At 46.3% G+C, this 27,184-nt stretch overlaps 9 protein-coding genes and 1 long non-coding RNA gene across 12 annotated transcripts; 3 read left to right on the plus strand and 7 right to left on the minus strand.

Annotated features, from left to right (window-relative positions):
• Window positions 1-11: 11 nt before the first annotated feature.
• LOC136190367 (coiled-coil domain-containing protein 103-like) lies at window positions 12-962 on the plus strand. Its single transcript, XM_065978504.1, has 5 exons — window positions 12-158; window positions 218-442; window positions 496-592; window positions 651-764; window positions 836-962. Exons 1-5 carry the CDS (start codon window positions 13-15, stop codon window positions 923-925), a joined length of 672 nt encoding a protein of 223 aa, XP_065834576.1. The 5' UTR covers window position 12; the 3' UTR covers window positions 926-962.
• On the minus strand, window positions 885-6,006 carry LOC136190289 (TBC domain-containing protein kinase-like protein). The gene is made up of 29 exons (XM_065978408.1): window positions 5,768-6,006; window positions 5,611-5,706; window positions 4,941-5,223; window positions 4,766-4,886; window positions 4,625-4,710; window positions 4,493-4,571; window positions 4,400-4,444; window positions 4,257-4,344; window positions 4,145-4,203; window positions 4,024-4,085; window positions 3,899-3,968; window positions 3,762-3,852; window positions 3,673-3,712; window positions 3,507-3,617; window positions 3,292-3,456; window positions 3,162-3,240; window positions 3,070-3,105; window positions 2,898-2,996; window positions 2,777-2,839; window positions 2,595-2,721; window positions 2,481-2,531; window positions 2,341-2,424; window positions 2,198-2,283; window positions 2,112-2,148; window positions 1,885-2,046; window positions 1,644-1,825; window positions 1,387-1,583; window positions 1,169-1,340; window positions 885-1,117 (listed from the first exon to the last, which is right to left on the minus strand). The coding sequence occupies exons 3-29, from the start codon at window positions 5,204-5,206 to the stop codon at window positions 1,004-1,006; spliced, it is 2,772 nt and encodes a 923-aa protein (XP_065834480.1). The 5' UTR covers window positions 5,207-5,223; window positions 5,611-5,706; window positions 5,768-6,006; the 3' UTR covers window positions 885-1,003.
• LOC136190358 (Krueppel-like factor 7) lies at window positions 5,854-7,809 on the plus strand. The gene is made up of 3 exons (XM_065978491.1): window positions 5,854-6,413; window positions 6,479-6,694; window positions 6,760-7,809. Exons 2-3 carry the CDS (start codon window positions 6,533-6,535, stop codon window positions 7,639-7,641), a joined length of 1,044 nt encoding a protein of 347 aa, XP_065834563.1. The 5' UTR covers window positions 5,854-6,413; window positions 6,479-6,532; the 3' UTR covers window positions 7,642-7,809.
• LOC136190264 (cGMP-dependent 3',5'-cyclic phosphodiesterase-like) lies at window positions 7,639-13,820 on the minus strand. The gene is made up of 34 exons (XM_065978378.1): window positions 13,671-13,820; window positions 13,500-13,583; window positions 13,163-13,281; window positions 12,984-13,105; window positions 12,841-12,914; window positions 12,722-12,784; window positions 12,581-12,665; window positions 12,469-12,521; window positions 12,223-12,297; window positions 12,128-12,169; window positions 12,006-12,074; window positions 11,911-11,947; window positions 11,755-11,857; window positions 11,588-11,699; window positions 11,498-11,537; window positions 11,374-11,437; window positions 11,219-11,303; window positions 11,097-11,154; window positions 10,950-11,031; window positions 10,857-10,891; window positions 10,762-10,803; window positions 10,634-10,707; window positions 10,489-10,566; window positions 10,325-10,438; window positions 10,179-10,249; window positions 9,988-10,110; window positions 9,841-9,928; window positions 9,734-9,781; window positions 9,599-9,673; window positions 9,232-9,331; window positions 9,039-9,151; window positions 8,940-8,978; window positions 8,773-8,879; window positions 7,639-8,720 (listed from the first exon to the last, which is right to left on the minus strand). The coding sequence occupies exons 1-34, from the start codon at window positions 13,686-13,688 to the stop codon at window positions 8,135-8,137; spliced, it is 3,078 nt and encodes a 1,025-aa protein (XP_065834450.1). The 5' UTR covers window positions 13,689-13,820; the 3' UTR covers window positions 7,639-8,134.
• A 96-nt stretch (window positions 13,821-13,916) lies between these two features.
• On the minus strand, window positions 13,917-16,039 carry LOC136190338 (cyclin-A2-like). Its single transcript, XM_065978470.1, has 8 exons — window positions 15,684-16,039; window positions 15,429-15,633; window positions 15,186-15,349; window positions 14,840-15,139; window positions 14,643-14,771; window positions 14,464-14,577; window positions 14,200-14,333; window positions 13,917-14,142 (listed from the first exon to the last, which is right to left on the minus strand). The coding sequence occupies exons 1-8, from the start codon at window positions 15,861-15,863 to the stop codon at window positions 14,094-14,096; spliced, it is 1,275 nt and encodes a 424-aa protein (XP_065834542.1). The 5' UTR covers window positions 15,864-16,039; the 3' UTR covers window positions 13,917-14,093.
• A 23-nt stretch (window positions 16,040-16,062) lies between these two features.
• On the minus strand, window positions 16,063-17,212 carry LOC136190386 (transmembrane protein 272-like). Its single transcript, XM_065978527.1, has 6 exons — window positions 17,070-17,212; window positions 16,930-16,963; window positions 16,767-16,880; window positions 16,654-16,713; window positions 16,462-16,601; window positions 16,063-16,405 (listed from the first exon to the last, which is right to left on the minus strand). The coding sequence occupies exons 1-6, from the start codon at window positions 17,076-17,078 to the stop codon at window positions 16,163-16,165; spliced, it is 600 nt and encodes a 199-aa protein (XP_065834599.1). The 5' UTR covers window positions 17,079-17,212; the 3' UTR covers window positions 16,063-16,162.
• On the minus strand, window positions 17,166-18,540 carry LOC136190375 (transmembrane protein 272-like). The gene is made up of 6 exons (XM_065978516.1): window positions 18,440-18,540; window positions 18,150-18,195; window positions 17,975-18,100; window positions 17,853-17,912; window positions 17,634-17,794; window positions 17,166-17,556 (listed from the first exon to the last, which is right to left on the minus strand). The coding sequence occupies exons 1-6, from the start codon at window positions 18,446-18,448 to the stop codon at window positions 17,308-17,310; spliced, it is 651 nt and encodes a 216-aa protein (XP_065834588.1). The 5' UTR covers window positions 18,449-18,540; the 3' UTR covers window positions 17,166-17,307.
• Window positions 18,541-19,239: 699 nt separating this feature from the next.
• LOC136190306 (apoptosis-inducing factor 1, mitochondrial-like) lies at window positions 19,240-22,195 on the minus strand. Of its 2 annotated transcripts, XM_065978442.1 has the most exons (17): window positions 21,963-22,192; window positions 21,744-21,912; window positions 21,664-21,687; window positions 21,515-21,609; window positions 21,328-21,461; window positions 21,189-21,273; window positions 21,054-21,138; window positions 20,924-21,000; window positions 20,763-20,871; window positions 20,666-20,710; window positions 20,550-20,612; window positions 20,409-20,497; window positions 20,219-20,359; window positions 19,999-20,144; window positions 19,788-19,944; window positions 19,533-19,739; window positions 19,245-19,476 (listed from the first exon to the last, which is right to left on the minus strand). In XM_065978442.1, the coding sequence occupies exons 1-17, from the start codon at window positions 22,155-22,157 to the stop codon at window positions 19,399-19,401; spliced, it is 1,899 nt and encodes a 632-aa protein (XP_065834514.1). In that variant the 5' UTR covers window positions 22,158-22,192; the 3' UTR covers window positions 19,245-19,398. The 2 variants fall into 2 exon arrangements, with proteins under 2 accessions (XP_065834505.1, XP_065834514.1); XM_065978433.1 differs by having other exon boundaries at window positions 19,240-19,476; window positions 19,533-19,944; window positions 21,963-22,195.
• Window positions 22,196-22,712: 517 nt separating this feature from the next.
• LOC136190396 (uncharacterized) lies at window positions 22,713-23,456 on the minus strand. The gene is made up of 2 exons (XR_010670546.1): window positions 23,018-23,456; window positions 22,713-22,931 (listed from the first exon to the last, which is right to left on the minus strand). It is a non-coding gene; the product is annotated as an uncharacterized lncRNA (long non-coding RNA).
• On the plus strand, window positions 23,278-26,893 carry LOC136190275 (mucin-22-like). 2 transcript variants are annotated; one of them, XM_065978387.1, is made up of 10 exons: window positions 23,278-23,813; window positions 23,870-24,205; window positions 24,268-24,540; window positions 24,593-24,814; window positions 24,863-25,762; window positions 25,812-25,901; window positions 25,956-26,162; window positions 26,224-26,301; window positions 26,354-26,697; window positions 26,752-26,893. In XM_065978387.1, exons 1-10 carry the CDS (start codon window positions 23,444-23,446, stop codon window positions 26,800-26,802), a joined length of 2,871 nt encoding a protein of 956 aa, XP_065834459.1. In that variant the 5' UTR covers window positions 23,278-23,443; the 3' UTR covers window positions 26,803-26,893. The 2 variants fall into 2 exon arrangements, with proteins under 2 accessions (XP_065834459.1, XP_065834467.1); XM_065978395.1 differs by having other exon boundaries at window positions 26,749-26,867.
• The last annotated feature ends 291 nt before the right edge of the window (window positions 26,894-27,184 follow it).

Below are 27,184 nucleotides of genomic sequence, written 5' to 3' on the forward strand. Positions count from 1 at the left end.
AGAGACCCCCGTATGACGAACACCGACGAATCGATCGACTTCAAACAAGTCGAAAAAGAATTTGCTGCCGCCGTCGCGCACGATACAAAGTACCAGCGCGAAAACGATGCAAAATTTAGAGCGATTCATCAAAAAGTCGGATCCTACGAAGAGTTTCGGTTAGAGTTTCTCCATTTCGACGTCAACAATCGATCGCAACGCGTCCGTTTTATGCCAGAGACATAGTAAAAGCATCGCATTTGACGCCTCTCGAGAAAAAAGATCGATTCGACGTCGACAAACCGAAAAGATCGACGTGGAACGCGCTTGCGTCGAAAAAACCGGCGGGAAGTCACGTGTTTCCCGCCGCAGACGCAGAACCAGTAGTGAGCGAAACACCCCGAACCGCCCAGGAATTCAACCGCAGTTGGAGACAACTGAAAACTCCAGAGGCGAAACATAGGTCCAGGGAAAAAATTCAAATTTCGACAATTCTACGATAGTGAATTTTCGCAGATATCTATTGAACGTCGGAGCGGAACGACTTCGAAACATTTTTAAATTCGAAGTCGGTTTCGGTCTCCTTGGAGATATGCTCATAGTAATGAGTCAGGTGAGGGGGGGGATGACCACCGTTTGTTTTTGTTACATGGGCTGATTGTGTTTCCAAGGCGTTTCAGGGCGGCGATGACGGCCCCATTGTGGTCGACGTCTTGGACGCATTGAGCACAACAAATCGATTTGCATTGAACTGCCAGTTCCTGAGCACTTCTGAGAAAGAAAAGGTGGGTCGCCTCTATTTAATTAATTAATTAATTAATTAATTAATCTATATTCGTCTCGTGTGTCTGGCCAGATATCGTCGCTTTTTAGCAAGATCGAAGAGAGCTTTCCAGGCGAACGACTGAACGTGCTACGTCGATTATACTTGCAGAATACAAATTAAAAATGTTTATACACAAAAGAAATGATGAAAAACAAAACGCTCGCAGCTCTATTATCGCTTTTCGTTTGTCTTACCTCCTCATTGGCCGTCTTCGAACGAAGACAAGAGTCCAAGTGGCTTCAAAGTGCTAGCAACGCCTCCCAGTAGAACGCTCACCTTGGGAAATCCGAGGCTAACCAATTGCCGTCCAAACTAGAATAAAAAATACGATGACACCTTCGTTATTTTTTTATTTTCTCTTACCGTTGGTGGATCGTTATTTGGGTTCCCTACGATAATAATGGGACGACCTTTGTGCTTGACGAGAAGATCCTTCTCCGGTCCATTTGCCAACGCTAATTCCTTTCCGTCCGCGTTTCCGAACGCTTGGTGAAACGGCATGTTGATCGAATACAAAACGTGACCACGTCGAAATCTAAAAAAACAATAAGCCTTACAAAAACGACTCTCTTTTTTTTTACTCTAGTTGGCTTCGTATGTCGATGACCAAACATTTTCCCTTCGATCGTTTTTCGGTCTGCTTCTCCGTCGAGTTAAGCACGACTCTGTGGCCGAGTAGCTCGTCTTCCAATCCACACATGATAACCGTATCGCTGATGGTGATTCGCGGGCAAGACTCCTCTTTGAGTTCGTGCAACGTGAGCATTTCAACCGATTGCTAAATAAATAAATAAATAAATAAATAATTTTCGTTTTTTTTCTTTCTTGTTGTTCTAACTAGATCGGGAGTTTGGAGTTCTGGCGACGTTTCGCGCGATCCCGGTAGATGAATTTTGATTGGAACTAATTTCGAATTGGCCAACTCCATGGAGATTTTGTCGTGACGACGCATCGTCGCGCTGCACGGAGTCGCCTTGAAAACTCGTATCGAATCCAAAACGCATCTCTGAATATCCACATCTATGAAAAGAAGGATAAGATTTAAAATAGATTTAAAAATGTTTTGCGTATTTTCTCGCCTGGCATGTCGGAAAAAAGAAGAATGCACTCGTTGAAACCGTAGGATATGAGAAGATCTTTGAGTTGAATCAGAATGGCAACGCCGACGCACAACGGCAACGACGAATTGCCAAGGAGAAGCGTGTCCCAAAGGTGAAAGATTTTGTGCAGCGGAAAAACATCTGCGGAAGTAACCAAAAAACTCGCACCACTCAAATCCCTCAACGATTTATATATATACACTTACGCGTGTACATAGTAAGAAACCAGGGAATGGCGTAGAGCTTAAGTAAGAGAATACATATAGAGTCAATAGATATGGTATTCGATTACTTCGGGTATGAAGCCAATTTCGTCCAAGTGGTTATAGAGCTCGGGTTCGTGGTATGCAATAAGATGACTAAACACGGCTAGATACTCTACAGAGTGTGCGCAGATAATACATATATACAGTAAGATAAATTCGTGGATCTTGCCTTGAGCGACAGCCGAGTTGTCTTTGAGAAAAAAGTCGTTAAGGTACTTCGGAACGAAGGCTTTGAGACAGGCAAAAGCTAACGCTAGTAGCGAGAAGAGAGATTAGCGTGACTCTACTACTACCCCTAGATCCTATTACCCTCGTCGTGAAAATTCAAATGCAAGAACGGCGCAACGAGAGAATCTAAGCCTAAGATTAATAGAGCTAAGACGTCGCCCGTCCCCCCAATATATCCTATACATCCCCCCCAACCTTGCCAATAAACCCAATTGGTATGCGATACCACCCAAGCTTTTAGAATTCGCTTGAATTTCGCGTGTCCAGACGGAGACGAAAAAAGCTCGTTGTACTGATGGCATCGAGGCACGTCCACTTCAATCTGTAGAATCAATACAATTCCTATTATTATTCTACGCTTTTTCTATTTGAATCACCTGTCTGTCTGTCGTCGTTTCTGTTTCTTTGTCAATCGCCGCGTACTCGGCGTGTATATCGCCCTTTTTAGGCCATTGCTTATAAATTTCTTTTTGTCTTGCAAACGATTTTTTTTCTTACTCTGACGTCGAGAAGAGCCGCCCAGATTTTGGCTCGCATTAGAGGAGGAATGTCGATGCGCGCCTCTCTTAGAATCTTGTCTCGCGTGTACGGATATCCCTGAATAAATATGAGGAAATACGCCACGTCTAAAAGTCGGTATTTCGAGATTGATTCTGCGCCACACACGTACTTCCATCAGTCTTTGAAACAAAACAATTCGGTGAAACTGTACAACAATGAAAAATAAAAAACAACAACATAATTCGCACTTTTTTCCCGTGCCTGATATTCGACGTCTTTTTCGCGAATTACGAGAGGAAGTCGCGCCACTTCCGGCGAAGCACCAGGAATTTTACGCAAGCTAAAAACAATCTCTTCTACCCGAAAAAAAATGTTTTCGTTTGTGGGCTACTTTTCCCCTGCTTCTAAGAGCGGATAGAACGATCTCTTATCTATGTCTTGCAATCGCTGCTCGAGCTGAAACAACGATAGGACGACAGCCACTTCATTCAGCTGATAGATACGATCCTTTTCGTAGCCGCAAACAATGCTACCGCTTTCAGCGCAAAGCACGGCACTATAACAACGCTAGTAAGAAAAAAAGACATATAAACTGTTATTTTAAACCGGGGAAGTTGGAGAACGGCTGGCTTGGTGCGAATCAGTCCCTGACGCTTTAACTCGCTCTCTAAGTCGCCCCCCGCTAAAGTCCACAGATGATAGACCTCTTGAATGGGTCTGCGAATGAGATATGTGTTTCTATTTCGGTCGAAGAGACCTCTGATTAATTAACCTGCTAGCTAAAAAGTCTTCGTCTACGTCCGTGCTGGAAACTAATTGAAGATTCGATAGTGCTTGAAATCGACTGCTTTTATTCCTTACTGATTCTTCCTATGTCGTCGCTGCCTGGCATTGTGAGATTGGCTGATCGGTATGAATAATCGAAGCACCACGATCCTCGAGGAAGGCGATTCTACGCAATAAAATCAAGAGGTTAGAATCGAAAGAGATTTTTTAACCTTTTTGTTTTTGCTTTGTTCTTTCATATGAACAAACCAGGGATGATCGAGCAATTCCCTAACACTGGCCCTAAGGACAAAGGCAGTGTCGCGAATTTCTACGCGTATATCAATCGTTGTTTTACCTATTGGCTGCCGCCACTGTCAAACATTTTCCGAGAAAGTCTTTCAATTCTGAAGGCATTTCCTAAAAAACAATGATCCTCTCTTCTCAGCGTTTCCTGCTAGTCTCTACGCTTTTCTTACGGGCGTCTGCGTGTTAGCTCTGTACATACTGCACGCAAGTAAATTTCCCAAAACAGTTCCTATAAAAGAAAAAGAGTCCTTAATAACAAATCCCCGGATTCCGCTTCCGTACCGTCGGAAGTGGAAGCGAGCGTCATGATTCTCTGCAGTATATCCCGAATGTCATCTTTAGCGGACAAGTCTGGCCAGATATGGCACCCCTGGTGCGTGAAAAGAAATAAGGAAGACAGAAACCTTGCTTCCTCTCTCCTTTACCAGATACGCTTCGAGGAGACACATACCAAGAGACCATATGTCACACTATCAAAAACATATATAAGAAATTTAAATTTAAACAGTTTCATTCACCTTTCTGCAAATTTCCAGATGTCCATTCGTTGATCGCTTTCCCTTGGCAATCACTTCCGGAGCCATATACCGCGGTGACCTGAATCCGTCAATCATTAATTAAATATTTATTATAGCAAACAGATTTCATACCCAATAGGAAAGGAGACCTCCTTGCCGCAGTCAGTCATGTAGTATAAGCCGTACTGGCTCAACTTGACGCACGCCTTCTCGTCATTCTAACATCATAAGATCTCTTTCTCTCTTTTTTTTCCCTTCTCGAGGATTCGTTACCCCTTCTGAAACGACGAACACATTTCGAGGCGATAGGTTGCGATGTGGTGCAATTCCGCGCTCGTTCATGTACGACAAGGCCTGTAGCGACTGAAAAGCGAAGCGCTGCAGGGAGGAAACGCTAAAGGATGCGCGGGGTAAGGAAACGAAATTAATAGTTTCTTCCTCCTTTCACCTCTGTCCGCGTCCCGATGCGATGAGGTCTTCGACGCTCGTTGCGTGCCATTCGCTGACGACGAATAGGCGTTCGTTTTTCGAGCGTACGAGATCGACGTATTGGCTCAGATTGGGATGGTTGGCGTGTTTGAGCGTTTGAAATCGGCCGAGGATGCGAATCGAGTTCGGCGTCAGCGGCAGACCGTTGCTGCCGCACTGATCGCGCTGGTGCGCCGAGGCGAAGAAGGTCGTGACGCCGAGTTTCGCCGAACCGAGTGCAGCCATCGAGGGTTATCCGGGTGCTACGAGAAACACGTGCGAAAAATTACACGGTGTACACCCAGGGCAGGAAAAAATCACTGCCTGGGAGATCTGATGAGTCATACTAGGTCATGCCAGGTCATACCAATTTTCACGGCATTTTCAATAGCAGCTGGCTTAGATTACATGTACGGTACAAGAGACGACCACAATTACGGATGTACTCCACAATTACGGATGTACTCCAGCCTAAGGGTAAATGTACCCTGGTTACAAAATACACTTTGTGTGGTCAAATGCAAAGAAGGGGGAGGGGTCTTGGGTTAACTTTAGTTCCCGGCGTACAGCCGATGTCAATGGCAACAGGACGCGCTGTCCCCCGGTACGGGAGTCAGATTCTATTTTTGGATTCTTTGCGCCACGCCTACTGTATCATGTCCGGTGTTAGCTCCGCCTTCGTCCGACCGCAAACCAACCGGAGGTAAACTGCCACGCACGTGCCACCGCGAGCAAAAACGTCATTGCTGCTAAATACAGAGAATTCTATGAGGAAAGTCTGCCACTTCCGTGTTCGAGTCTTCTTACAGTACTCATTCATTAGGCGAGCGGCTATCGAAAGTGCGCGTCCTTTCTTCCAGAAACCGAATTTGCAAGCTATCATTGCCTAATCTTAGTTATTCATCTCACAAAGAGAAAAAGGAACCGACGCCGCGACGCTCCACGAGAGAACGCCGCGGCACGTGACAGAACGGATAAACGAGAGCTGCGAGGTACATTCGCGCGGGCGCCCCACTGAGCTCAAACGACTGCACATTCGAACCGAAAACGTTTCGGCAAAACGAAACAAATCGAATTGGCCTGTGTCGGATGATTTGTCATCTACACACGGTGGAACTTGCATTCGCCGTCATAGCTTCTGTTTAGGCATTAGTTGGGTTTCGACTTCCGACCGCCAAACGCATCCGCTCGACGTCGTGCGAGTACAGTCATTACTACGGCTCTCTCTACTAAAGCGGTGCATGTGGGAGGCCCGTGCACTTGACCTTTTCTCCGGCTTCCCCTTTCAAAGGTCAACCGACGCACTAGCTAGCGCATGTCAGTCTTTTTGCAAAACGACGTGGAATGCTCGCCGCCCACCGTTTCACGTTACGCGACCACCGTCGCAGTTCAACAAGTCGAACGGAAAAGCAAGGCGCCTCCATAGCAACCGTTCACACGAAGTCGACAACAGGTGTTATTCTTAGCTGATCTTCTAAATCTCATTTACATTTACCCTAATCGAATCACGACTCATAGGCGGTCACAGTGATTAGCAAGCGGTCGCGACATCGCGCGAGCGCTATAAAGCGGATGAAAGGTCACTCAACTACCAGTCACACACTCGAACCAGTACGAGATAGATCTCAGCGCAAAAACATGGACACAAGAACCGAATCTCTAAGCGCTCTGCTCGCCGTCGACGATTCGACGACATCGTCGCAGTCTAGCCTAGTAGGCGATGACTATCTCGAGGTGAGAGAGAAAAAACCGCCTCCCACGTGCTCCAACTCTATCTCTTTATTTTCTCTTGCGCTCAGACGCTACGCGATATGGAATTCTATCTCGACGACTTACCGTCCAAATCTTCGTCGCCGTCGCTCGCTAAGCGCATCGCCGTCGAAACGCGAGCGTCGCCGCCGCGACGTCTCAGCGCGTCCGAAATCGACGAGTTTTTTCACTTCGTCATGCCGCTCAGCCCGTCGCCGTCCGACGATTCGAGCATCGAATCGCACAACGGCGGAACGAGCTACCACCAAACGTCGTTGACGGCACCTGTCACCGCATACGCGTCGCAACCAGCGACCGTGACGCCGTCTTCGTCACAACCACTTCTGGGTCAATTTACCGAAGCGCGTCCTGTACCGCCGCAGGCACAAACCCAAGCGCAACAACTCCTACCGCCGCTGCCACAGCCGCAGCCCTACGTAACGACGCCGATGCCTTACGGTGGTGTCCCGTCACCTCCAGCGAACGACTACGACGCTGCCGCCGCCGCTCAGGCAGCCGCTTTGCAGTTTCAGCATCATGCGATGAACTTGAACGGATTCGCGTCCATTAGCGGGCTGACAGCGCCTGCTGCGAACGCGTTTAGCCCGTTTGTTTTGCCGTACGGCAACTACATCGACTACTGTCGTCAATTGGAGGCGGCGCGTCGCGTTCATCGCTGCTCGCACGTCGGCTGCAGCAAAGTCTACACGAAGAGTTCGCACTTAAAGGCGCACATGCGGACGCACACGGGCGAGAAACCGTACAAGTGCACTTGGGAAGGATGTTCGTGGCGATTTGCGCGCTCCGACGAATTGACGCGACACTATCGAAAGCACACGGGCGTCAAGCCGTTCAAGTGTAGCAAGTGCGATCGAGCGTTCGCGCGATCCGATCATTTGTCGCTTCACATGAAAAGACACAATTCATGCTAAAAGTTAATATAAATATTTTTCTTTGTTTTACTTTCGAGAGCTGGCTCTTCGAAAGTTTCAGTTTAGACCGTTCGTGTTCTCTAATTAAGTGCTATTTGCCTTGGAATTACTCATTTTGCTTGTGCGAAATGAACGTTACGTGTAAATAAAAGTTTTCAGGGAAGCCCATTCGTCGTTCGATAACGAAGTCCATACGCACTAGACGCCAATCCAAGGCGTGGGAAGGCGGAAACAGGCAAATAAAGGGTGAAAAGGAAATCAGCTAGACCGTAGGGAGAAATTAGGCACTGTGGAGGTGGAGGTTCCCTTTTCCTTTCACTGCGTTTGCGCTTCGAAAACGAGATCTCTTACGAACGCAATACGACCCCAATCCAAGCAAAGCTAAAACAATAAACAGAGTGCAGCACTGCGTACGTGTCTGGGAGGGGGGGAGGGCAAATTTTATGAAAAGTGCGTGCGAATAGAGAAGGGAGCGAAAAAAGAAGGGAGAGGGTCAACTGGTCTCGACAACTACCTGATGTTGACGACTCGCTTCCGAACTGTCGCTCCCAGTCGACAATTTGGGCGAACTGCACTGTCTCCACTGCGTCGATCCGAGAGAAGAAGTCGACTTCTTCCCCTGCGCGCCGTCATCGTCGTCGCCGTCGCCATTAGCCGCCGTCTGCAAATGATCCAACCCGTTGATTGATTTCTCGTCGAGTTTCGAAGTGCCGCCGCCGCTGCCGCCGCCGCGACGATGAGAAGACCAAGACGCTTTTAGCTCGGGTCCGGGATCGGACGCCGACGAGATTTTTCGACCGCCGCCCACCAGGACGGCGCCGCCGCCGCCGCTGCTCTCACTGATATCGGGCAGACTATTAGGAAGACTCTCCGGAATGCTTTCGCCGTGTTGCAGTGTGGCGCCCCTGTTCCGCATCGAGGCGAGACGGAGCTGCAGTTCGGCTTCCTCTCGATGCGTATTCAAGAGATTGAGACCGCGTTCGCGTTTGATTTCTTCCGTTTTCATGCGCCACTGTTCGCGACCGTCGAGAACGCGTTCGTAGACGTCGGACGTTTCCGGCAAGATTTGACTCAGAAGTCTGCGAAATTTCTTTTTTCTATCAACATCAACATCGAAATTTTTTGTCTCACCTGTAGACGGGTATTGCAATGAAATCTAGAAAATTTAGTTGGAGTTCGGGAATGCACGCTCGATCGCGATCCATCATTTCCATTGGCTGCATTCCAATCGCTCTTTCCTGCAAGGAAAAAACACGGGAGGTCGCTAAATTTCATTCCACGCGAGCGCGCGCGCTTACCAAATCGCCTTGGGAAAAGAATTCCGTGTAGATCAACTCCTGCGAGATAAAATAATTTATTTTTCACTTCGTTTAGCATGCAATTCTGGGCGTAATTACGGCGACAGCTTGCGCCGATTCCCACGACTTCGTGCACGCGCATAAATCGCACGACGTCATTAGAAGACAAAGAAGCAGATGATGATGATCGGGATTCTCAGGGTCAAAGCCAGCTAAGGATAAAAAATGGCAATAGTAGGTTTCCCCATTCCCCGTGTGTCAGCTGTGTGTTTGCGGAGAGAAGCCCACGTACTCTGAGCCATCGCCTGCAAGTGCTTCACAATACGAAGATGATGACTAAGGTCCGTTGCGAGGATATTATTGCGAAGAAGATCCAGCATGTCCGTGTATTGCTAAGGGAGAGAATTGAAAGGAAACGTGCCTCTCCACGGACGAATAAAATTAGAGGGTCAGACGAATACAGTCAATAGAAGACCTAAGATTGCGAGCCTGCGTCTATAGCGTTGGGTCCAATCCGAAGCCCTTGAGACTAACATGACCGCAAAAATCACGCGCGACTAAGTATAGATATTACGCCGGTGTGTGTATCAATTCAATTAGAAACTGGAACCCTGACCCGAGGGGGGAGGGGGAGGAGGGGAATGCTACGCATTAGAAACCTGTGCGGTGAGATTTTCTAAAATGTTGCAGCCAGGCGAATTCAGGATGCAAAGCGTCTGGGCGAAGTGGTGATGCTATAAAAACGACACGCATGTTCTCGGGAATCAGAGAGCATCGTCAAACGGGACACGTACTTCCATAACCGATCCTTCGGAACTGTAGAGAGCAGCCAAGACGGAGTGCTATATAAGAAAGCAATCGTCGTTTGTCCAAGACTCTTTTATCTCCGTTTTGTACTCACTGACGATACTTGGTAAGCGTTGTTTGTACCCCTGTGATCCAAATCGTGGCACAGCGTCCCGATGATCAAAGAGAAAATCTCGAGATCTCTGCACGAGAAGCGTTCACCGTTTTTTTTTTCTCTCTTTTTTCCTTTGCGAGTTTCTACCGCAAAAAGTCGAACTTCTGACACGTTTGAAAGAGCGCGAAGCAGAAATGAGCGACGGAAAAAGCGTGCGTCCAATTGTGATAGACGGGATTTCGATAGCCATTGTTCGTCATCAAAATGAATCTGCATAAACCCATTTCGTCGCGCCGCCCTCCCTCCAAAAGAAAAAGAGGTCACCCCTCTTCGTTTACTTTGCGAGGACTTCCGACGATATTCGCCACTTCTTTATGAGACCCATCTCGTCGAAAAAAGTCATGCATGCCTGCGCATTAAGAACAAACAAAAGAATCGCGCTTCGACGTCTTCTTTCCCAAGGGTCCCCCCTTTCCCCTCTCACCGTTGGCGTATCCTTCGCAGGCACGCTTCGCGGCAAAAAGCTACAGCGACTCATCTCCGGTCCACCGTCAAAATAAGGATTCTCGGCGAGACGAGCGAGCTCCGTTTCATTGACCTACACGCGCAATCTCAAATATATATGATATGCATTTTATATATTATTACCTGCATGTGATAGAGCATTAGCTCGTTCGCAAGTTGACTTCGATTCTGCGCGTCCATGACCCCTTTGTAAAGCATCGACTAAAGAAAAGAAAGAAAAAACGAAAGCGTATTCTCATTATATATAAGGAATAAGACATTGACGTGCCTGGTGAATGCTTATAGCGCAATAGGCTGAAAATTGCAGCGCCAACGTTTCGTCCTCCATGGAAAAGTGTTCCGCTGGAGAGGGAATCGATGACGCTCGGTTGGCGTGGAAACCGGGGGTGAACTCACCTCCAACTTTGTTGCAAAGTTGAGCAACGCCAATGATCATGTCTACACATAAAAGGGTAAATGATGCTAATACTTTTTTTTATTCCGAATCTCACTTTCTTCGTTTTTGATCGGAAAACACAGGATGTTCCTAGGGCGGAAAAAAACGAGACGTCATCGAAACGATAATCACATTTGTGTACACTCACCGCGTCCGGAATCCGGTCGCAAGGTCAACGTCTTTATAGAAGAGTTCATGCGAATAGGCGTCCTTGATGTTAAGTACTTCCCCTGTGGGGACGAGAAAAAACTCGGGTAATTGAGGAAGTGACGCGCATTGAAATGCCGTCGCCCACCGGTCGTTGCCACGTAGCCGGCAATGCCTTGAGTGAGAGGAAATCGAATGTCGCGTTCCTGCGGAAGGAAGAAAGAGGTCGCTCTCCTTTACGCGGAAAGCGAACGGATGTTCGACGTTTACGTTTCCGCCAGTTCGATTCAGCGACGAGTCGAAGATTTTCGCCACGAGTTCCTGCGTCTCGTAGTCGAGAAGAAAGAGCGAACACCTTCGCGAAGAAAGAGAGAAAAATACTCCCCGTGAATTATGTATGTATGGTATTTCCTTGTGACGCAGACCTTTCGGCTTTGGTAAGTTTTCTCGCCTCTTCCATGATCTTCTGCAGGAGAACGTCCATACTTTCTAAAGGAGAGAGAGAGCACGTTATACGTATGAGACTTCTCCGCGTCTCTTTTTTCTCACCGACGTGAGTGAAGAGAACTTCGGCTACGTCAAGTAATGCCTATGGGGAGATATTGTCTCTATCTCTCTCTCTCTCTATTATCGACTAACCTGTGTCTGAGCCTTCAAGTTGCGCTCCTTTTGAAACACCAACGTGTTGTGGAGAACCGACGAGCAAAATTTCAAAACAAATCGCATTTTTTCTTCGTCCCATCGCGTAAATCTTCGAGACACGTGCGATTATTTATTCATTTATTTATCTTTCTCTCTCTTCTGACTTGCGATGTCCGAGCTTGTCGTAGATGACGGCGACGGCGATGATCTCTTTCGGATCGACTTTGCTGAAGACGGGCATACACAGCAACGATTGGGGGGCATACGCTTAAAAATAGACATTTACGTATACTCTATCTCTTTCGTATTGTCAATCTCACTGCCAATATGATCCTTTACCGGATCAAATCGTAAATCCTGTGGGCGGCGAAGAAACTGTGATGATTTTTTTAGATGGAAAATAAGTGTTTCCTACTTTGGAGACGTCTTCGATGTTGACGCAGTCGCCTGTCTTGGCAACGTAGCCAAAGAGCGTGTCATCCAACTGGAGGGAAGACAATTACGTCATGAGATCAAAGGCATGCGGAACTTCGTTACAGAAAGTCTAAACTCTTTCTCCAGCTCCTTCAAATCGAATACCTAAGGGGGAATATTATCAGAAAGAATGTGAATGTGAGAGTATTATCCTTTACTTGGCAAACGAGATCGTGCATGCCATCGTCGACCATTAGCATAGTACATGATCGGCATTCCGTTTCATGCTTCAGCTACGAAGAAAGAGAAATTTCAACTAAGAAATGCGTTTAGTGACCCCTCTCTATATTTCTTGCACTAAACTGCCCAAACATATTGTTTACAAATCATCATATCCGTGTTTCATTCCAAGGAGTGTATCCTCTTCCTCCTCCCTCCCTCCCCGTCTATTATTTATTATTTACATGTCCGAGTATTTTTCTCGTCAGCATCGCCGAATTCTGATCAATGAGTTCGCCTTATAAGGTCAGAAATCTTGGGAGACGAAAGACGATCCGACGCGCAATCTCGTCTTACTGCACATAGAGAGCATTCCGTTGAGCCGATCTCGTTCGGCGACGAGAAAACCGTGCTTGTGAACGCGATCCACCGCCGCCGTCACCTGAAGAAACATTCGGGAGGGATCGTATGACGGACGACATAGTTTCTCTCACGCACGTGTCGAAGAAAAGCCAATAGGAGTTTTTCGTCGTTGGCGCCAAACGATTTGGCGCGAATTGTCTGAGAGAAAAACGAAATCGAACTCTAATAAAACGCTCGTCTCTTTCTCCGCGCACCACGATGATCATCATGACGGATTTAGTAGCGGCAGGCGCCGACGTCGCGCTCGTGGCGATCGGTATGAAAGAGACTTTTACCGCGCGAAAGAAAATACGTAAACAAGTTTTACGGCAAGGAAACACGCCCCCCTTTCGCTCACTTTGCGAACTTCCATCGTCGTCGGCGGCGGCGATGCGCTTGAGAAGGGGCGCCAGCGGATCGTTGGCGTTGATTAGTGATGTCAGGCTGCGATTAACGCGTTCGCTCGTCCAATAGCACTGCCTGGATGGCATATTGAGACACGATTGACGTAATTCAAACGAAAGGCGAGCGACTTACCGCGCCGCGCCTGCACTTGGCAACCGAATCGGCGCCGCTTCGCCCTTCGGCGTCGTCGATTCGGCGAGCGCCAGGTCGTCGCCGTTGTCGAACGTTCGAACGAAAACGAGTGACGTCGCCTGAGAAACGATAAGAGATACAAGCGATTATCGCCCATAGGCGTTTTTCATTTTTTCGACCGGGGAGACGATGTGTCCACTTATTAGCAAACGCAAACAAACGAACATCAAACGGCCTCGTTATTTATAAAGTAGTGCTTTGTAGTGGTGCTTTGTACATGCTGCAAAGCGAACGTCGTGTGTTCGTTCGTTCGTTCGTTCGTTCGTTCGTCGCTCACCGAGAATAGGGAGTGAATCGACGATTCGACGATGTTTACGAGCTCGTCGCGTTCGAGCGCTGTGCTGAGGCTCAGAAGAACGTCCTGGAAAAAAAATTGCGCGAGGGTGAACGAGCGAACGAGCGATAGAGAGAAGGGGAGAGGGAGTGGGAGAAGTGGGGGAGTTCTCACGTCGAGAATCGGGTCCATAACGTCGTCGAAGAGAGACAACAGGCGTTGCGAAGAGATCGAAAGTCGAGCACGAATCGCCTGCTCGACGACGAATGCGAAACGGCGTAAGTGGGAGCGTAAGTGGGAGAGTTCTCTTTGCAGTGCACGGGAGGATGCAATCCCGGATGCCACACCATTTATGGTAAGGTTGGCAAAAGGCAACCCGGATAAGGGTCAAAGGTGTGGCGCGGGCGCCGTTCATGTTCCTTTGCGAATGCTTACACGTATCATATTCGCAAGACATTGAGGTAGTCTAGTAGTAGTAAAAATAGCTAAAAAACTACTTAGACCGTCAAGTTGACAAACTCCTCTACAGGGTGAGAAACGCCTTCCTTTTCATAGAGGTGCATTTTATATACGTATATTACAGGGAATATCCTAACATCAAATAGGCAGGGAAGTCGGAGGCGGAGTTTTTGCAACGCAGGAAAATCTAAGAGGAGCCACCCAGTAAAATCACTCGCTCGCTCCTCTCTCCCCCCAAACATACTTTGAATGACTAAATTTTTCGCGTATCGCCTTCTGAGGATGCTTAGCCGCACGCGAAAAGGTGTAGTGCAAATCCTGAATGCAATTCTGCATGTCGACAATGGAACAGCGACCGCACATCTCGAGTTCCGGTGTCTATATCGAAGAAACAAAAACAAGGAATCATTTTCCGACACAATGATCATATGCGACGACGACTCCCCGCATTGTCGCATGTCGCCCTACTACAATATGGAGCGTAACGCGATAGGCTTGAGAGACTAACCCAAGCAGGCAAGCCGTGCGTGTGCCGCGATAGAGCGACAGCTGACGCGGCAACGATAGAGGGAAGATACTTCAAATAAGGATCGCAGTCCAGTAGAGTCAACTGAATAAGAAACTACGACACAAGAGAGAGAAAGAGAGAGACTATATATTTATATTTTCTTATATTGATTGTGGTACCAGTCCTAGGTGTTCCGTTCGCATGTCCGCCTTTGTGACGCTCATGAAATATTCCAAGAAATTGAACGCCGTTGGAACGGCGAGATCGAACGAAAGGATTTTCAATAAAAGGTATTCCATTTTTAGTAACTAAAAGGCATACTAGATGTAGAGAAAGGAGCCCCAGGCCACCCCCCCTCTACGTCACTTCCCCGCACCTGTTTCTTGCTATACGTGTCGTCCGTAATATAGACAAACTCTTCCACTTCGGGCGGATGAATTTCCTCGAATTTTGCCGCAACGAGCATGCTCGCGGCGCCGACCAATTGCAACTTGTTACGAAGTACGGACATTTTCGAGAGAAATCGATCAACGTAGGAAACGGTGAGATAGAGCGTTTGCAGTCGAAGGTTGTACTCATCTGCCACTTCGACGAGCCAATCAATGAGAATTGCTCTCATTCCCGGAGTGATGTCCGGCTGCTTTCGCATGTAGTCCAATTTGGGCATAAACTTTTGCTAGAGAAAAGTATACAATTATTGATTATATTCGAGAATTGGATACCTCTTGTTCAAGCATGTGTTCAATTATGTCCTTTCCATAGGTAGCACAGAGAGGAAATTGAACCGAAACGCTAGTAGGAGACTTCGCATCCTTCTTCGGATTTTGCAAATCAGTGGATGACACGGTCATGTGAACAGTGGGTGGACTCAAAATCATAGGAGACCCTAAAAAAGATATATATATGCATTCTCTGTATGAATGAATAAAATCCTATATCTATATGTCCCTATATGTTCGCTGTACCTTGAATTGTGCTTTGGTGAGAGAGAGATAGAGCGCTCGTTCGAGATGCCATTGACATGATCGGACCATATATGGCTTTTTCATCGTCTTCTTTCCCATTCCTGCTCTCTACTGTTCGAGTAGCAGTCGTTCCCAAAGGGAGCCCGCCCAATCCGTGCGTCTCGTGCGGTAAGGAAATCGATAGAAAACCGCCGATTCCGCGTCCCTGCGCGCATCGATAGCACGCGCGATCTTTTGCCTATCGATTTTTCTTACTTTTAATTGTTGATTGGCGACGGCAGCGGCGGCGGTTCGTCGCTGAACCGCGTTTTCGGTGAGCGTGGTTAGCGCGACCCGTTTTTTGTCCGACGATGGCGCGCAGACGACCCCGCCGCCGTCGCCGACGGTCTGTCGAGTTTCAGTGCGCTTTCTCATTCTCGAAACGCGGATCGTCATGTGGAGAGCGCGAGAAGGAAGGGAGAGAAAGCGCGTTTTCGGTTAGCGCGCTAGAGAGTGCGTCGTCTCGGCGCCGAGTGGGGACCTGATGCTGCTTCGAACGGGATGTGCAATGCGTCGTCGAGCCGTTCTCTGTCTTGCTATATAGTAGCAACTTGCAGGACGAATGTCGATCGCGCGCCGCCCGCTCAAACCGATATCAGCCAATCCGGAAAGACAGATGTGAGCATGCGCGCAAACATACGGGGTTTACAAGAAACTCATGCAAAAGGTTTTCGATGTTTTCTGCTACTTGCTAGCTAAATGCAGAAAAAGAGACTGACAGAAATAATGCAAAAACAGATGCCGAACGTGAAGAGCGCAATGTACGTCGCCGTCGTCAACCAAAACGCGTACATGTAGAACGTTTGGTGACAATAGCAATGACAACTCTCAACGATGCAATGAGAATTGTAGATGGTGTAAATCCACACGCTTCCAAGAATGAACCAAACGAGTAGGAAGCAGCCAACCAATGCATTACACATATACAGTGGCCTTAGCTGGATCCCACACTTTATATGGAAAAAAACTACAGCTTTGTGTAACGCATTCTTACCTTTTTTCTTTCGACATCACCTCTCCAAAATGTGCTTTCAGAGATGCTTGCAAGACACATGTAAAGATTGAAGCATCCACCCACAATAAGATAGATTGGAATGTATCTCTGGCAGGGGCAGTCGTCGAAGTATAAGGCACCTATATAATGGAACTGAACCTGAAACGATGACTCATTAAATTTAGTCATTACCCATCACAATCATGGAGATGGGAACCCCAATCAGAAGCCCAGTCAAAATTGTGCAAACAACTAAAGAGATTTACATTAAAATCAACTTTCTTCGCTTTGTTTTAGCACGTTACGAGATCTTCCGGTCAGCAAAATTCCTCGTCTAATGAAATCGGGTGCCCCAGAGGACGATGCCTTCATTTGTCGCATCTGCCCAAATAGGCTGGTATACTTTGGTGGAGCCTCTCCTAGAATCAACAGAAAGTTCAATACAAAAAGCAATGACAATCAAAGCACCTTGAGCCGCTTCTTCCACAACAAGAGGCGTTTTCTAATAGCAAAAAATCTTAGATTAATAGTTTATCTATGCTCCAAGCCTTGGCTTTGTAAGAAACTACGGCCATGAAGGCACTAAACGCGTTTTGTACAAAGCTAACCTCTTCCATGTTCTTGACACTGTGGACCTGATTTGAGATATGGCACGCTGTTAGAGCACGCTCTTATTGAAAACAATAGAAAATTACTTCCACGAATCAGACACTCCATTGTTTTATTCATTCCCTTATCAAACTCTAACCAAAAAAGAACGCACAAGGTATCCATTCACTTGACAACAACTAGGTGAGTATAATGTATTGATGTTTCAAAAAATCAGGCAACAACAGGGCAGCTTCTCTAAGACTTACAACCCGCGCAACAGCAAAAGAAGATCCCGCAAAAGCAAATGGTTCCCAACAAGATGTAGGTCGACGTCGTCAGCCAAAAGGCAAACAGATACAAGGTATTATCACAATAGTTATCTGGTCGTGGCGTGATGTCACCAGACTCCCTATAGCACTTGTTGCCAACGTTGGAATAGATCCAAACGTTTCCACAAATGAACCAAGCAAACAAAAAGAGGCCAATCAGGGAGTCAAACGAATTCTAAACAAATAGAATAATTTATTTATTTGCAGATACATGTATAAGGATAAGTAATTAATTCTAATTTCCTCTATTACCGGCTTCTTTTTTTGTTCGTAGTTCTCCTCGTCGTCCTCTTCTTTCTTGAAGCACTTCTGCAGGAGACTGCTTCCCGTTCTCACAATTCCAAACGATCCGAGGACGATGAGATAGATGGGAATGTAGCGTTGACAGGGGCAGTCGTGAAGATAAATGGCCCCTAACAAAAAAAAAGACAATCGCAGACGATCGTTTTCGAACCCTACGCCCCTCCCTACCAATGACAATTGCCGTTATGGGAAGAGCCATTAGAATGCCGACTCCAATCGAGCAAAAAACTAGAAGAACAAACCGATCATTTATCACTCTTCGAGACTCCGTTTTTTTTTTCCTCCCCTACTTGTGCCTGTCAGCAAAACGCAAATTCTTCTAAAGAAATCGATCGAGCCGCTCGACGTCTCTTTTTGCTGTCGGATTCTCCCGAACAAGCTGTCGTAAGATGGAGGCGGGACATCCCGGGTTTGGCCTGGGGAAACGATACTCGCGAACGATGCCTCGTCGCCAATCGATCTTACTCTCAGAATAACTCGGAGGAGCTGCCTCTTGGGAAATGCCGGCTTTCTATAACCCAAACAACAAAAGATTCCACGCCCCGTTTGTACCACCCAAGATGACGATGTGTGCGCGACAACGCGCTGCGTGTATTGTGAGTGAGCTTCTCGTCTCTACGGTATCTGTTCTCTTCGTGCTGCTCGTCTATGCGCGTATATGCGATGGGGACTCGCATGCGTGACTCAGCGAACGATGACGACAGGGGAGGACTGACACAACGAATACGCATTCCTAATGCTACAATTTCCAATACCTCTTCCATTGTGTCGTTCGGTCTTTGGTCTGATGTGCTGCGCTTGTCCTGCGCTAGAAGGAAAAAAAAGAAGTGGGTATGAACGCACGCTATTGGACGAAACACCCGCACGTGATGGTAATTTTATCACTCGAAGGTGTAAAGTTCTGCTTAGTTAGCGAAAAGTACCCCAATCAGACACTCCTTTGTTTATTCATTCCCCCATCAAATTGATAATAAACCACAAAGAACGCACAATCTATTCATTTGACAATGCATAATAATCTTTTGACGTTCCAAAAAAATCAAGCAACAGGCAGTTTCTAAGACTTACACAAATCCGCGACATAGCAAATGAAGATTGCGCAAAAGCAAAGGGTTCCCAAAAAATGTAGAACGACGTCGTCAACCCAAAAGCAAACAGATACAATATATTATTACAATAGCAGCCACAGGATAGGCTTTCGTCACAGCGCTTATGGTAGTTGGAATAGATCCAGATGTTCCCACATATGAACCATACAAAACAAGAAGAAGCCAACCAGCGAGTCAATCGCATTCTAAACAAAATAATTTATTTGTAGATAAATAAATTAATAAGGTTCTTTCACGACTACCAGCTTCTTTTTTCGTTCATCTTCGTCGTTCAAGCGCTTCTGAAGAAGACTGCTTGCCGTTCGCACAATTACAAACGATCCGAGGACAATGAGATGGAGGGGAATGTAGGCACAGGGACAGTCATGAATATAAAATTATAAACAGCCCCTAAAAGAAAATCACAGACAATCGTTTTGGAACCTTACGCTCTATACCATTGCCGTAATGGAAAGGATAACTAGAATGCTAACTCCCATTGTGTAAATAACTAGAAGAAGAAAAAAACCGGTCATTTTATCACTTTCGAGCGTTCGTTTTTAAAGACACGGTATGTTCTAATTAGCAAATACAATAGTCCAACACACAAAACTCGTGGTCACAGTTCAAGAAAAGATTTTGAAAGCCTTTCCGAGGTCGTACACCTCGTCCGCATTTTCGTACACTTTGCCCTCGTCAATGATCTGAAAAAAGAGACAATTCCAAACGTAGAAGACCAGATTGGTTCAATTACACTAACCCGTCTGGCAACCGGTATCTGATTGAAAATATTCCAACAGATGACGCCGACAACCTTTTGATTTTTCATATAGAAAACAATTCCCTTGCCGAAATCGAGCTCGTCTGCCTCTTCTAGTTCGCTTTGTCCAGGAATTCCACCATCAGACGAACTAGCCTCATCACTCTTCTCCTCCTTCTTAGCGGTATTATCAGCAACGGCTGCACCCTTCAAAAAAGAATAATACGACTTTCCTATGCGTCCTATAAAAGGTACTTCGTCTTGAACTTCCGATCGGATGCCTGTACCAGAGCTCTCCGCCGCCGCCTTCGGAGTATCCGCTTCCATCGCACTAGCCCACACGGACACCGTCTTTAGAGACGAGTCGACTATTCCAATTGCCTCGTAGCCTATCTTTGGACCCAAGTCGCTCCTAGAAAAACAAAGTATTGGCTTTTTTATTTATCGAAGTCGTCGCTTCCTGTACCAGAACATGGACTGGTGTTCGTATCGCTTGTGATTACCCGTCATGTTTTCGCCCGCCAGTCGACCGCTTACGACGGCGTGATCGTGATGCTCCACGCGACGTCGACAGCCCAGTTTGAAATCATAGAAACACGCCGCATCGCCCGCCTAGACAACAAAAAGTAAAAATCTCATCTAGGGGCATTTATTTAACTTCAAAACGAATCGCTATTCTCACTTACCACCCATATGTTGGATGCTGCTTGCAGTTCGGCGTTCACGTGAAAGCCGCCGTCTTTTGAATCGACTTCGAGGCCGGACGTCGCTGCGAGGTCATTTTCCACTCCGATTCCAACGGCGACGATAACGTGGTCGGCGAGAATCTAATAATGGATAAATGAAACCAAACAGGACAAGTGGCTATTTTTTCACCTCTTTGTTTTTGCTTGTTTTCAATAGGATTCGTCCGTCTTTTGACGTGATCGACGACACTGTGCTGTCGGAAAGAACATCAACACCCTCTAAAAGTTGAATTTTAAATGGGTTTCAATTATTGGCTTGCGTTTGGTGAACCTTTCTTGACTTGGTTAGTTGTCCAATTGCTAAGATACTTCGGAAACACCAATCCCATATTTCCTAATTAATTTTAAACTAGCCAATAGTACAACAATCTCATATAGTGAAGAAACCTGTTTCTGGAAAAATCTGCGTGACTTGGATGTCACTTTTGGCACCTGATTTAAAAGCGTCAATTTTTTTAATTCGTCTATTGAATGTGCGCCCAACCTGTTTTTCCCAAGGCGCAAGCCAATTCGCTGCCGAGAAAACCTCCGCCAATAATTGCTATGGATTTTGCCTTTTCGCAGACTTGCACCAAGTGGCGAAAATCGTTGATCTAAAAGAACGCAAAAATTGAACCAAATTCCGATTCGAGATAAAAAAATTACGTTTCTAAATAAAGTTATTTTATTTTGAATTTCTTTGGGAGCCTTTTCAAAGATAGGAAGAGTCCTCGGCTTTCCTCCTAGAGAATTTATTTTATTAGTTCACGTTCGAACACACAATAGTCATTTATACCCGTTGCAATCAATAATTTCCCATAGCCAATCGTACGCCCATCATCAAGAACGGCGACCTTCTCTTCCTGAGAAATTTTCGTGACCTGGAAGACAAGTGATGGTGATCAGGTATGCGTAGAAAAATCCTAACCACCTTTTGGCCTCTTAGTATTGCCACGCCATTCTTTTCCTTCAATGCTTCAGGACTTTCATAGAAGCTTTCGTCTTTGTAGAATACACTGAGATCAAAACTATTATAACATTCTTATTTGCAGACAGAAAAACGCCCTTACCTTCTTTCCTTTCCAATCCACTGCTTAAAGATAAGACTGCTTGACGCCTTCTCTAAATCGTCTGTAAACCAGAGTTCTTTCGACAGTGGCGGTCGCATGTACGGCACAAAGTCTTCCTCAGTAATAATCAAAACCTAGAACATCAATAGAGACGGTCTCCATGGACACATGAGAAAATAACAAATACTTTCGCTTCCGGATCTTTTTCCAAGATGACTCGAGCTGCCGTAAAAGAAGCGGTGCCGCCACCAATCAACAGGTATGAAACACTATCAGGAATATCTACACGCACGAAAATGAGATCCCGAGTAGCTATTCCTCAGACAACCTCCTTACCAATCAGCACCGGCTTTTCCTTATCTGTACAGAATAACTATAAGACCTAGTCATTCGCACTCCTTTTCCATTCATCTCACCTGGCGACTTCTCCTCGACGGGATGAGATTGAGAATCTGCGGCAGTAGCTTCGTCTTGGCCGCCTGGCGCGGATTCTGATTCAGGCGCGGATTTCGATTGAGTCTCCTTTTCTCCATCCTTCGATGAACTGCCTCCTCCGTACGGCGAAAAGACGTTCAGTTTATAGGCCTAACAGACAAAGCATTGCATGTAAGAAAGATCTGCGGCTTGCTTCGTACGACGAGAGTGGTAGTTGCGAGTGCGACGCCGCCAACGATAAGCAGCGTGTTCGAGGAGCTGGCGTTCGAGCTGGCGCCGCCGTGAGGTGACGAGTAGGAGCGGCATTCGAGTGAGCGAATGATCGAGTTGATTCCCTTTCGATCGCGAACGCCGAGCGTTTGGCGAAGAAAACGAGAGCGCACGAGGAAGGCCATATGCTCGGGGAAACGCACGTTAGACTGCAATGATTCGTCTCGCGAGAACTGTTTGGTTTGGAGGAAAACGGTTCTTTTCCGTCTCTGGAACGCGTTCAGGCTTGGAGGAATTTTTTCCGCAAGCTGAGCAGCAGACTGGGCACGGGAGATCGTGGTTTGCGCGCGAATTGAGGCATAAGAGCAACGAGGACTTGCACAAGTTGTGGTACGTTCTTCTGAAGGAGCGAAACATGCTGCTGACCGTGCGGCACGAATGCGCGCGACGCAAGAAGCCGCTCGAGAATCCGGAGAGAATGAAAAAAGTGAAGAAGTCAATGGCACGAATTCTCGTCGTGTTGGGCGAACGAGAGAGAGCGAGAAACGAAGCTCTGGAAGCGACTGAGACTGTCGAATCAGAAAGAGGAATTTAGAGTAGCACTGTAAATGAAAATACGGTATTTTAATTGAATAAAGAGCTACCGGAAATTAAACTCTCGATCTCCAAGATCTCCAATTAGGATGATGTAGCTGGCTAGTGCCGTGGGCTAGAAGGGCTTTGCTTTAGTTAGAGACACAGAATTTAACAACATTCACGTTTTGGACGTTGACAAGCGACATTAATTAAACATGTATTGACAAATGCGCTCTACTGTACTTGGACCAATGCTATACACGTACAGAGACGAGACACACGCACATCACACAGTTTTATGCCGTCTGATAGAGCACTAGTACTCTTACAGGTCGGTTCTCTTCTCTTCAATGAAACGGCGAGAACAAACCAGCCTTGTACGCCTAGAAACGGAGCTGTGAGACTTTGAGTCGTTTGAGCTAACTACTCGTTTCGTTTCTACAGCGTGTTGGTGCTCAACTGGACCTACCAAGAACGTCGCTCCTGCGAGAGAGATGGTTCCTACGCCGAGGAGAATGTTGGGGTCAACGGACCCCTTCGTGCGATAACTTCCTGAGGCTGAAGTTACGTCAGATTTGAACCGCATCGCGCCAACGACGGGCCTTCTCATCGAACCGAAAACACGAAACAACATCATTTCAGTTTGGGGAGCCTTTGCGCACTCTTGCGCAGTAGGTGCGCAGGATCGCTTAGCTAAATCTCTGTTCAAATTTTCGGTTTTCAGATAGAATTTCAACACTGTTTTTCAGCCTAGCACATACACGTGTACAAGAACAAACATATTTTACGGACGGAAACACAACCCGGTCATGACATCATTCCCGCGTGTCGTGTTTTGTGGCTTCCTCTAAAAAGAAGAGCTGTCCCTTGCTGGCCACATTCTAAAACTCGAGTCATGAAGTGGAATTTTGCTTATCCTGTCTCCTTTCTACTACTGTGGACACTGCCAGCTCAGGCTGAATCTGCAGCGCTAGTGCCGCCCGGCCCGCCGCTTTTCTTTACTGCAGAACCTGAAGATGCTATTGTATCACGAGGAGAAACACTAGCGTTATATTGCAATGTTACGACAACAAGTGACGAAGAGGCAAACGTGACTTGGTTCAAAGAAGGCGAAGCTAACCTGGCACCAAGACGCGGATCCATCCTCATTTTAACCCACGATGCAAATGACAAAAAGACGGGAAAACGGGAAATAGATGGTTACTACTACTGTGTAGCCCAAACTAAAATCCTGGCTATAAGAAGCAGAAGTGCTCTTGTCAAACGTACTTGACTACACGGCTAGCTGCGCTATGTTCTTACCAACATGCTTCTTTTTTAGTCGAGCATTACGAAAGAACGACAACGACGGGCGGAAAATCTTTTCATCTAAATGACATTGTATCAGCAACAACAAGTGGTAATTTCAAAAACCTCTACTGGAAAATTGAATGCAACAGCATTGAATTTACTTGTCCTTCACAACATCGGTCTTTGTGTCCCTTCTTCTATGAAGAGTTAGTTACTGGACGACTGATGAGACAGTCTGTTCTTCGTATTGACTATAATGGACTGCAAGGACAAGGAGGCCCTGCATGTCAAAAAAACGATCCAATCAAGTTGTACATCCTTAATGCACCAGCAGGAAAACTACATATAAAAGAGTTCAACTACAACGGTAAGCTTACTAATTTACACATACAGCGTACGTCTAAACACTCAGACACTCTGCTTCTATAGCGGACGCCCTTCTGCCTCGTCTTGACCTACAGCCTCAAAGTCTTTCCAAACAAAGAGGAGATAATGTCACACTCACATGCCAAGGACGCAATCTTGGCAATCAGTACATTTGGTACAAAGATCATAAGCCGTTATCAGAAAGTCCAAGAGTAACGATGAACAATGGTACCCTTTTCATCCCTGACGTTAAAATGCAAGACGCTGGAACATACGCCTGTCAGTCTAGCCTCGGAAATATCAAAAGAACGGCGAAAGCAACTCTAATAGTTTATGGTAAGCAAAATAAAAATAATAAGACATCTATAATAATTAATCATTACTACAGATTTGCCCAAAGTCAGTTTTGACAAGCTACACTGCAATGTATCTGGATCGAATATCAGTGAAGTGCTTCTTATTAGGAACGATGTTATACTAAAAAGAATGCCAGTTAACCACAGTTCTGTTCACCAACTTGTAAAACTATCAACAGCAAACGGACTCGGAGTCATGTATCAGTGTCTCGCAAACAGCAAATACGGAAGCGTTCAAAAATCAATCTATCTCGGTAGGAAGTACTAACTAAGACAACTTGATTGCTTACTCGATTTTCTAGCAAACAAAACTCCAAAGCCAACAACTCCCAAACCAGTCACTCGCTATCAATCAAAAACATTTTCAGAGGATGTTACAATATCAAGTGGCACTGCTCCGTCTACAGTGACATCCGTGAAGGCTACGTCTATCAGGTCAACTAGCCCTAGTCTCGGCCAAGCAAATGCAACAACTCACTCTTTGTCTTCCACAATGGGATCAGTAAAGGCCAAATCTGCTGGAATCTCTACTGAAACTGCACTTGGCCAAGCAAGTTCGGCTACTACACAACCCACTCCAACAACTGCTGCTAAAACGACTGCACCTACTTCAACTAGTGGCACAACAGCGTCTCCATCTGTCGTTTCTACAACTACTGCTAAAGCAACCGCAAGTTCAACTGGTAGCACAACAGCAACTGGCGACAGTACTGGTGACACATCGGTGCAGTCTACAGTCGTAAATAAAGACAGTCCAGGAAACGGTAGCAATACAACAGCGGCTGCAGCTACTACATCAACTGGTGCCACGACAACGTCTCTCACTGAGTCTATTACTAGCGACAACACACCAATGCAGACCGCTACTACAATTTCAGATGCTACGTCTCCTATCGTAACCGCTACTGCCGGTGCAACAGAGCAATCCGCTGCCATAAATACAGACAAAGTAACTACCGACGCTGAGGCGACTGCACCTACTACTTCAACGGGTAGCATAACGGCGTCTCTCGCCGTGTCTACAACTGGCGGCAGCGGCAGCAGCAGCGGCACTGGCGATGACACATCAGTGCAGTCTACGGTCATAACAGTACCTGCTACTGACGGCGCAACAGAGCGATCCGCTGCCACAAATACAGACAAAGTAGCTACAGACGCTGGTTCCACAGTTACTAACGCCATGAATCGAAGAAGCTTGACAGGTCCGTTAGAGGTTGCATTAAATTTCTGTTCTCTAATTTTATCATAAAGGAATCATCACAATTGGAGCCGCTTCTGGAGGCATTGTTTTAGTGCTCCTTACTATTATCATTGTCGTCATAGCGTGCAAAAGGAAACGTGGTAAATTTTCAGTAAATGGGCTCTAACCTTGTATAGTATGTTGTCCTCTTTCAGGCCATTTTCCTATCTCCACAGAGACCGCAAAGCGAGCACATTGCCAGCTTACTTCAAACCCAAGCTACATTAGAACCAACAGTGCTCAACTAGAATCAGCATACGCAACAATACCTGAAGATACTGCAGAATCAGGCAAAATAGCTCCCCAAATGCCTGGCCCTGAAAGCGTTGTTTATGCCACAGTAGATAGCTGCTTACCAAAAGGTATGCTCCTTTGTCTTTGTTTCAATTCAGGTGACTTTATAAATGTTTTTAAATTTTGCAGATGATGGAATTCCCAAGTCCGCTCAAAATCAAGACGGTCTTGAGAAACCAAAGTCGTCTCATACCAGTGACTACGCAGGTAAACTGATTTATACATCAACGATAGAATGTAATATTGCGTATCACCATAGACGTTGAAAAATGCTGTGAAGGCTGTCCAGGTTGCGCTGCAATCTCTCACGGTGAACAGCGAGATTCTGCCATTGCTCATGTCAGCATCAACGGAGATGAATATGCCGTGTGTCAAAAGGAAACGACTTCCCAAAAGCATTCAACGGAATCTCTCTCTAGAGAGAGCAAAGTAAAGCACATGACAGTTGGAGAAGATGAATACACGTTGTGTGGGAAGAAGTCTGAGAATCAATCAAACGTTCCTGACCACTTTACTACGAATGGTGGTGATATGTATGCCGTATCAATGAAAAGCAAAGAAACCGATTCTTCTTCTACCAAAGAAAAGAAAGTCAAACGAAAGGTACCAACATAGAAATAGAGAATATGCTTTAGCTAATGTTGTACTTGACAGTAGATTAGTACACGCGACTATCTCAAGGCTGGATTCAAAGTAGCAAAAGTGTAAGAGAATTTACTATGTAAAACTGTCATACTTCTTTTGTATTTACTGCTTTTTTGCTGAACATTAAATAATACTCCCCACAGTCCCCATATCATCTTCCATTTCAACATCATATGTGGGTGCGTGCATCCAATATCCGTATACAGAGTGCGCGGTTCATGACTAGGCAGAGCAAAGAGGATCCTCTATTGCTACCATTGGGAACGTGAATCACTTCCGTATAATTGCTTCGTCTTTGCGCGCGGTGCTCCCCCCCCCCCCCCCCACCCCCCACCCCCACGCACGAGCCGGTAGGCGACGGAACTTTGTAGAGTCCGTCCACGAATCCCAAGACTACTGCACAGGGACGTCGTGACGATATTTTCCAAGGAAAGGATCGTGCCGC

The sequence above is a fragment of the Oscarella lobularis genome, chromosome 1, assembly GCF_947507565.1.
Source record: "Oscarella lobularis chromosome 1, ooOscLobu1.1, whole genome shotgun sequence".
NCBI lineage: Eukaryota > Metazoa > Porifera > Homoscleromorpha > Homosclerophorida > Oscarellidae > Oscarella > Oscarella lobularis.

Bases quoted from the DNA above. Each gene is read 5' to 3' on its own strand.
- LOC136190367 (XM_065978504.1), top strand. From the start codon at position 13: ATGACGAACACCGACGAATCGATCGACTTCAAACAAGTCGAAAAAGAA. The intron at 159-217 runs GTTAGAGTTTCT...GTTTTATGCCAG, and splicing joins GGATCCTACGAAGAGTTTCG to AGACATAGTAAAAGCATCGC. The intron at 443-495 runs GTCCAGGGAAAA...GAATTTTCGCAG, and splicing joins ACTCCAGAGGCGAAACATAG to ATATCTATTGAACGTCGGAG.
- LOC136190289 (XM_065978408.1), bottom strand. From the start codon at position 5,206: ATGGCTGCACTCGGTTCGGCGAAACTCGGCGTCACGACCTTCTTCGCC. The intron at 3,969-4,023 runs GTAAAACAACGA...CTTTGTCCTTAG, and splicing joins ACAGTGGCGGCAGCCAATAG to GGCCAGTGTTAGGGAATTGC. The intron at 2,047-2,111 runs GTAAGTGTATAT...TTACTTCCGCAG, and splicing joins GTTTCTTACTATGTACACGC to ATGTTTTTCCGCTGCACAAA.
- LOC136190358 (XM_065978491.1), top strand. From the start codon at position 6,533: ATGAAAGGTCACTCAACTACCAGTCACACACTCGAACCAGTACGAGAT. The intron at 6,695-6,759 runs GTGAGAGAGAAA...TCTTGCGCTCAG, and splicing joins TAGGCGATGACTATCTCGAG to ACGCTACGCGATATGGAATT.
- LOC136190264 (XM_065978378.1), bottom strand. The intron at 10,439-10,488 runs GTAATAATATAT...TTGCGCGTGTAG, and splicing joins TAATGCTCTATCACATGCAG to GTCAATGAAACGGAGCTCGC. The intron at 8,721-8,772 runs GTGAGACAAAAA...GAAATTTCGCAG, and splicing joins ATTGCAATACCCGTCTACAG to ACTTCTGAGTCAAATCTTGC.
- LOC136190338 (XM_065978470.1), bottom strand. From the start codon at position 15,863: ATGACGATCCGCGTTTCGAGAATGAGAAAGCGCACTGAAACTCGACAG. The intron at 15,140-15,185 runs GTATCCAATTCT...ACTTTTCTCTAG, and splicing joins AACACATGCTTGAACAAGAG to CAAAAGTTTATGCCCAAATT. The intron at 14,772-14,839 runs GTGCGGGGAAGT...TATGCCTTTTAG, and splicing joins ACACGTATAGCAAGAAACAG to TTACTAAAAATGGAATACCT.
- LOC136190386 (XM_065978527.1), bottom strand. The intron at 16,714-16,766 runs GTAACGTGCTAA...AAATCTCTTTAG, and splicing joins TTTGCTGACCGGAAGATCTC to TTGTTTGCACAATTTTGACT. The intron at 16,602-16,653 runs GTAATGACTAAA...TCCATTATATAG, and splicing joins CATCTCCATGATTGTGATGG to GTGCCTTATACTTCGACGAC.
- LOC136190375 (XM_065978516.1), bottom strand. The intron at 17,913-17,974 runs GTAGGGGAGGAA...TTGTTCTTCTAG, and splicing joins CGTTTTGCTGACAGGCACAA to TTTTTTGCTCGATTGGAGTC. The intron at 17,795-17,852 runs GTAGGGAGGGGC...TTTTTTTGTTAG, and splicing joins CATAACGGCAATTGTCATTG to GGGCCATTTATCTTCACGAC.
- LOC136190306 (XM_065978433.1), bottom strand. From the start codon at position 22,157: ATGGCCTTCCTCGTGCGCTCTCGTTTTCTTCGCCAAACGCTCGGCGTT. The intron at 21,139-21,188 runs GTGGTTAGGATT...CTTGTCTTCCAG, and splicing joins CAATACTAAGAGGCCAAAAG to GTCACGAAAATTTCTCAGGA. The intron at 20,360-20,408 runs GTGAAAAAATAG...ATCCATTATTAG, and splicing joins AAACAAGCAAAAACAAAGAG to ATTCTCGCCGACCACGTTAT.
- LOC136190275 (XM_065978387.1), top strand. From the start codon at position 23,444: ATGAAGTGGAATTTTGCTTATCCTGTCTCCTTTCTACTACTGTGGACA. The intron at 23,814-23,869 runs GTACTTGACTAC...CTTCTTTTTTAG, and splicing joins CAGAAGTGCTCTTGTCAAAC to TCGAGCATTACGAAAGAACG. The intron at 26,698-26,751 runs GTACCAACATAG...ACTTGACAGTAG, and splicing joins AAAAGAAAGTCAAACGAAAG to ATTAGTACACGCGACTATCT.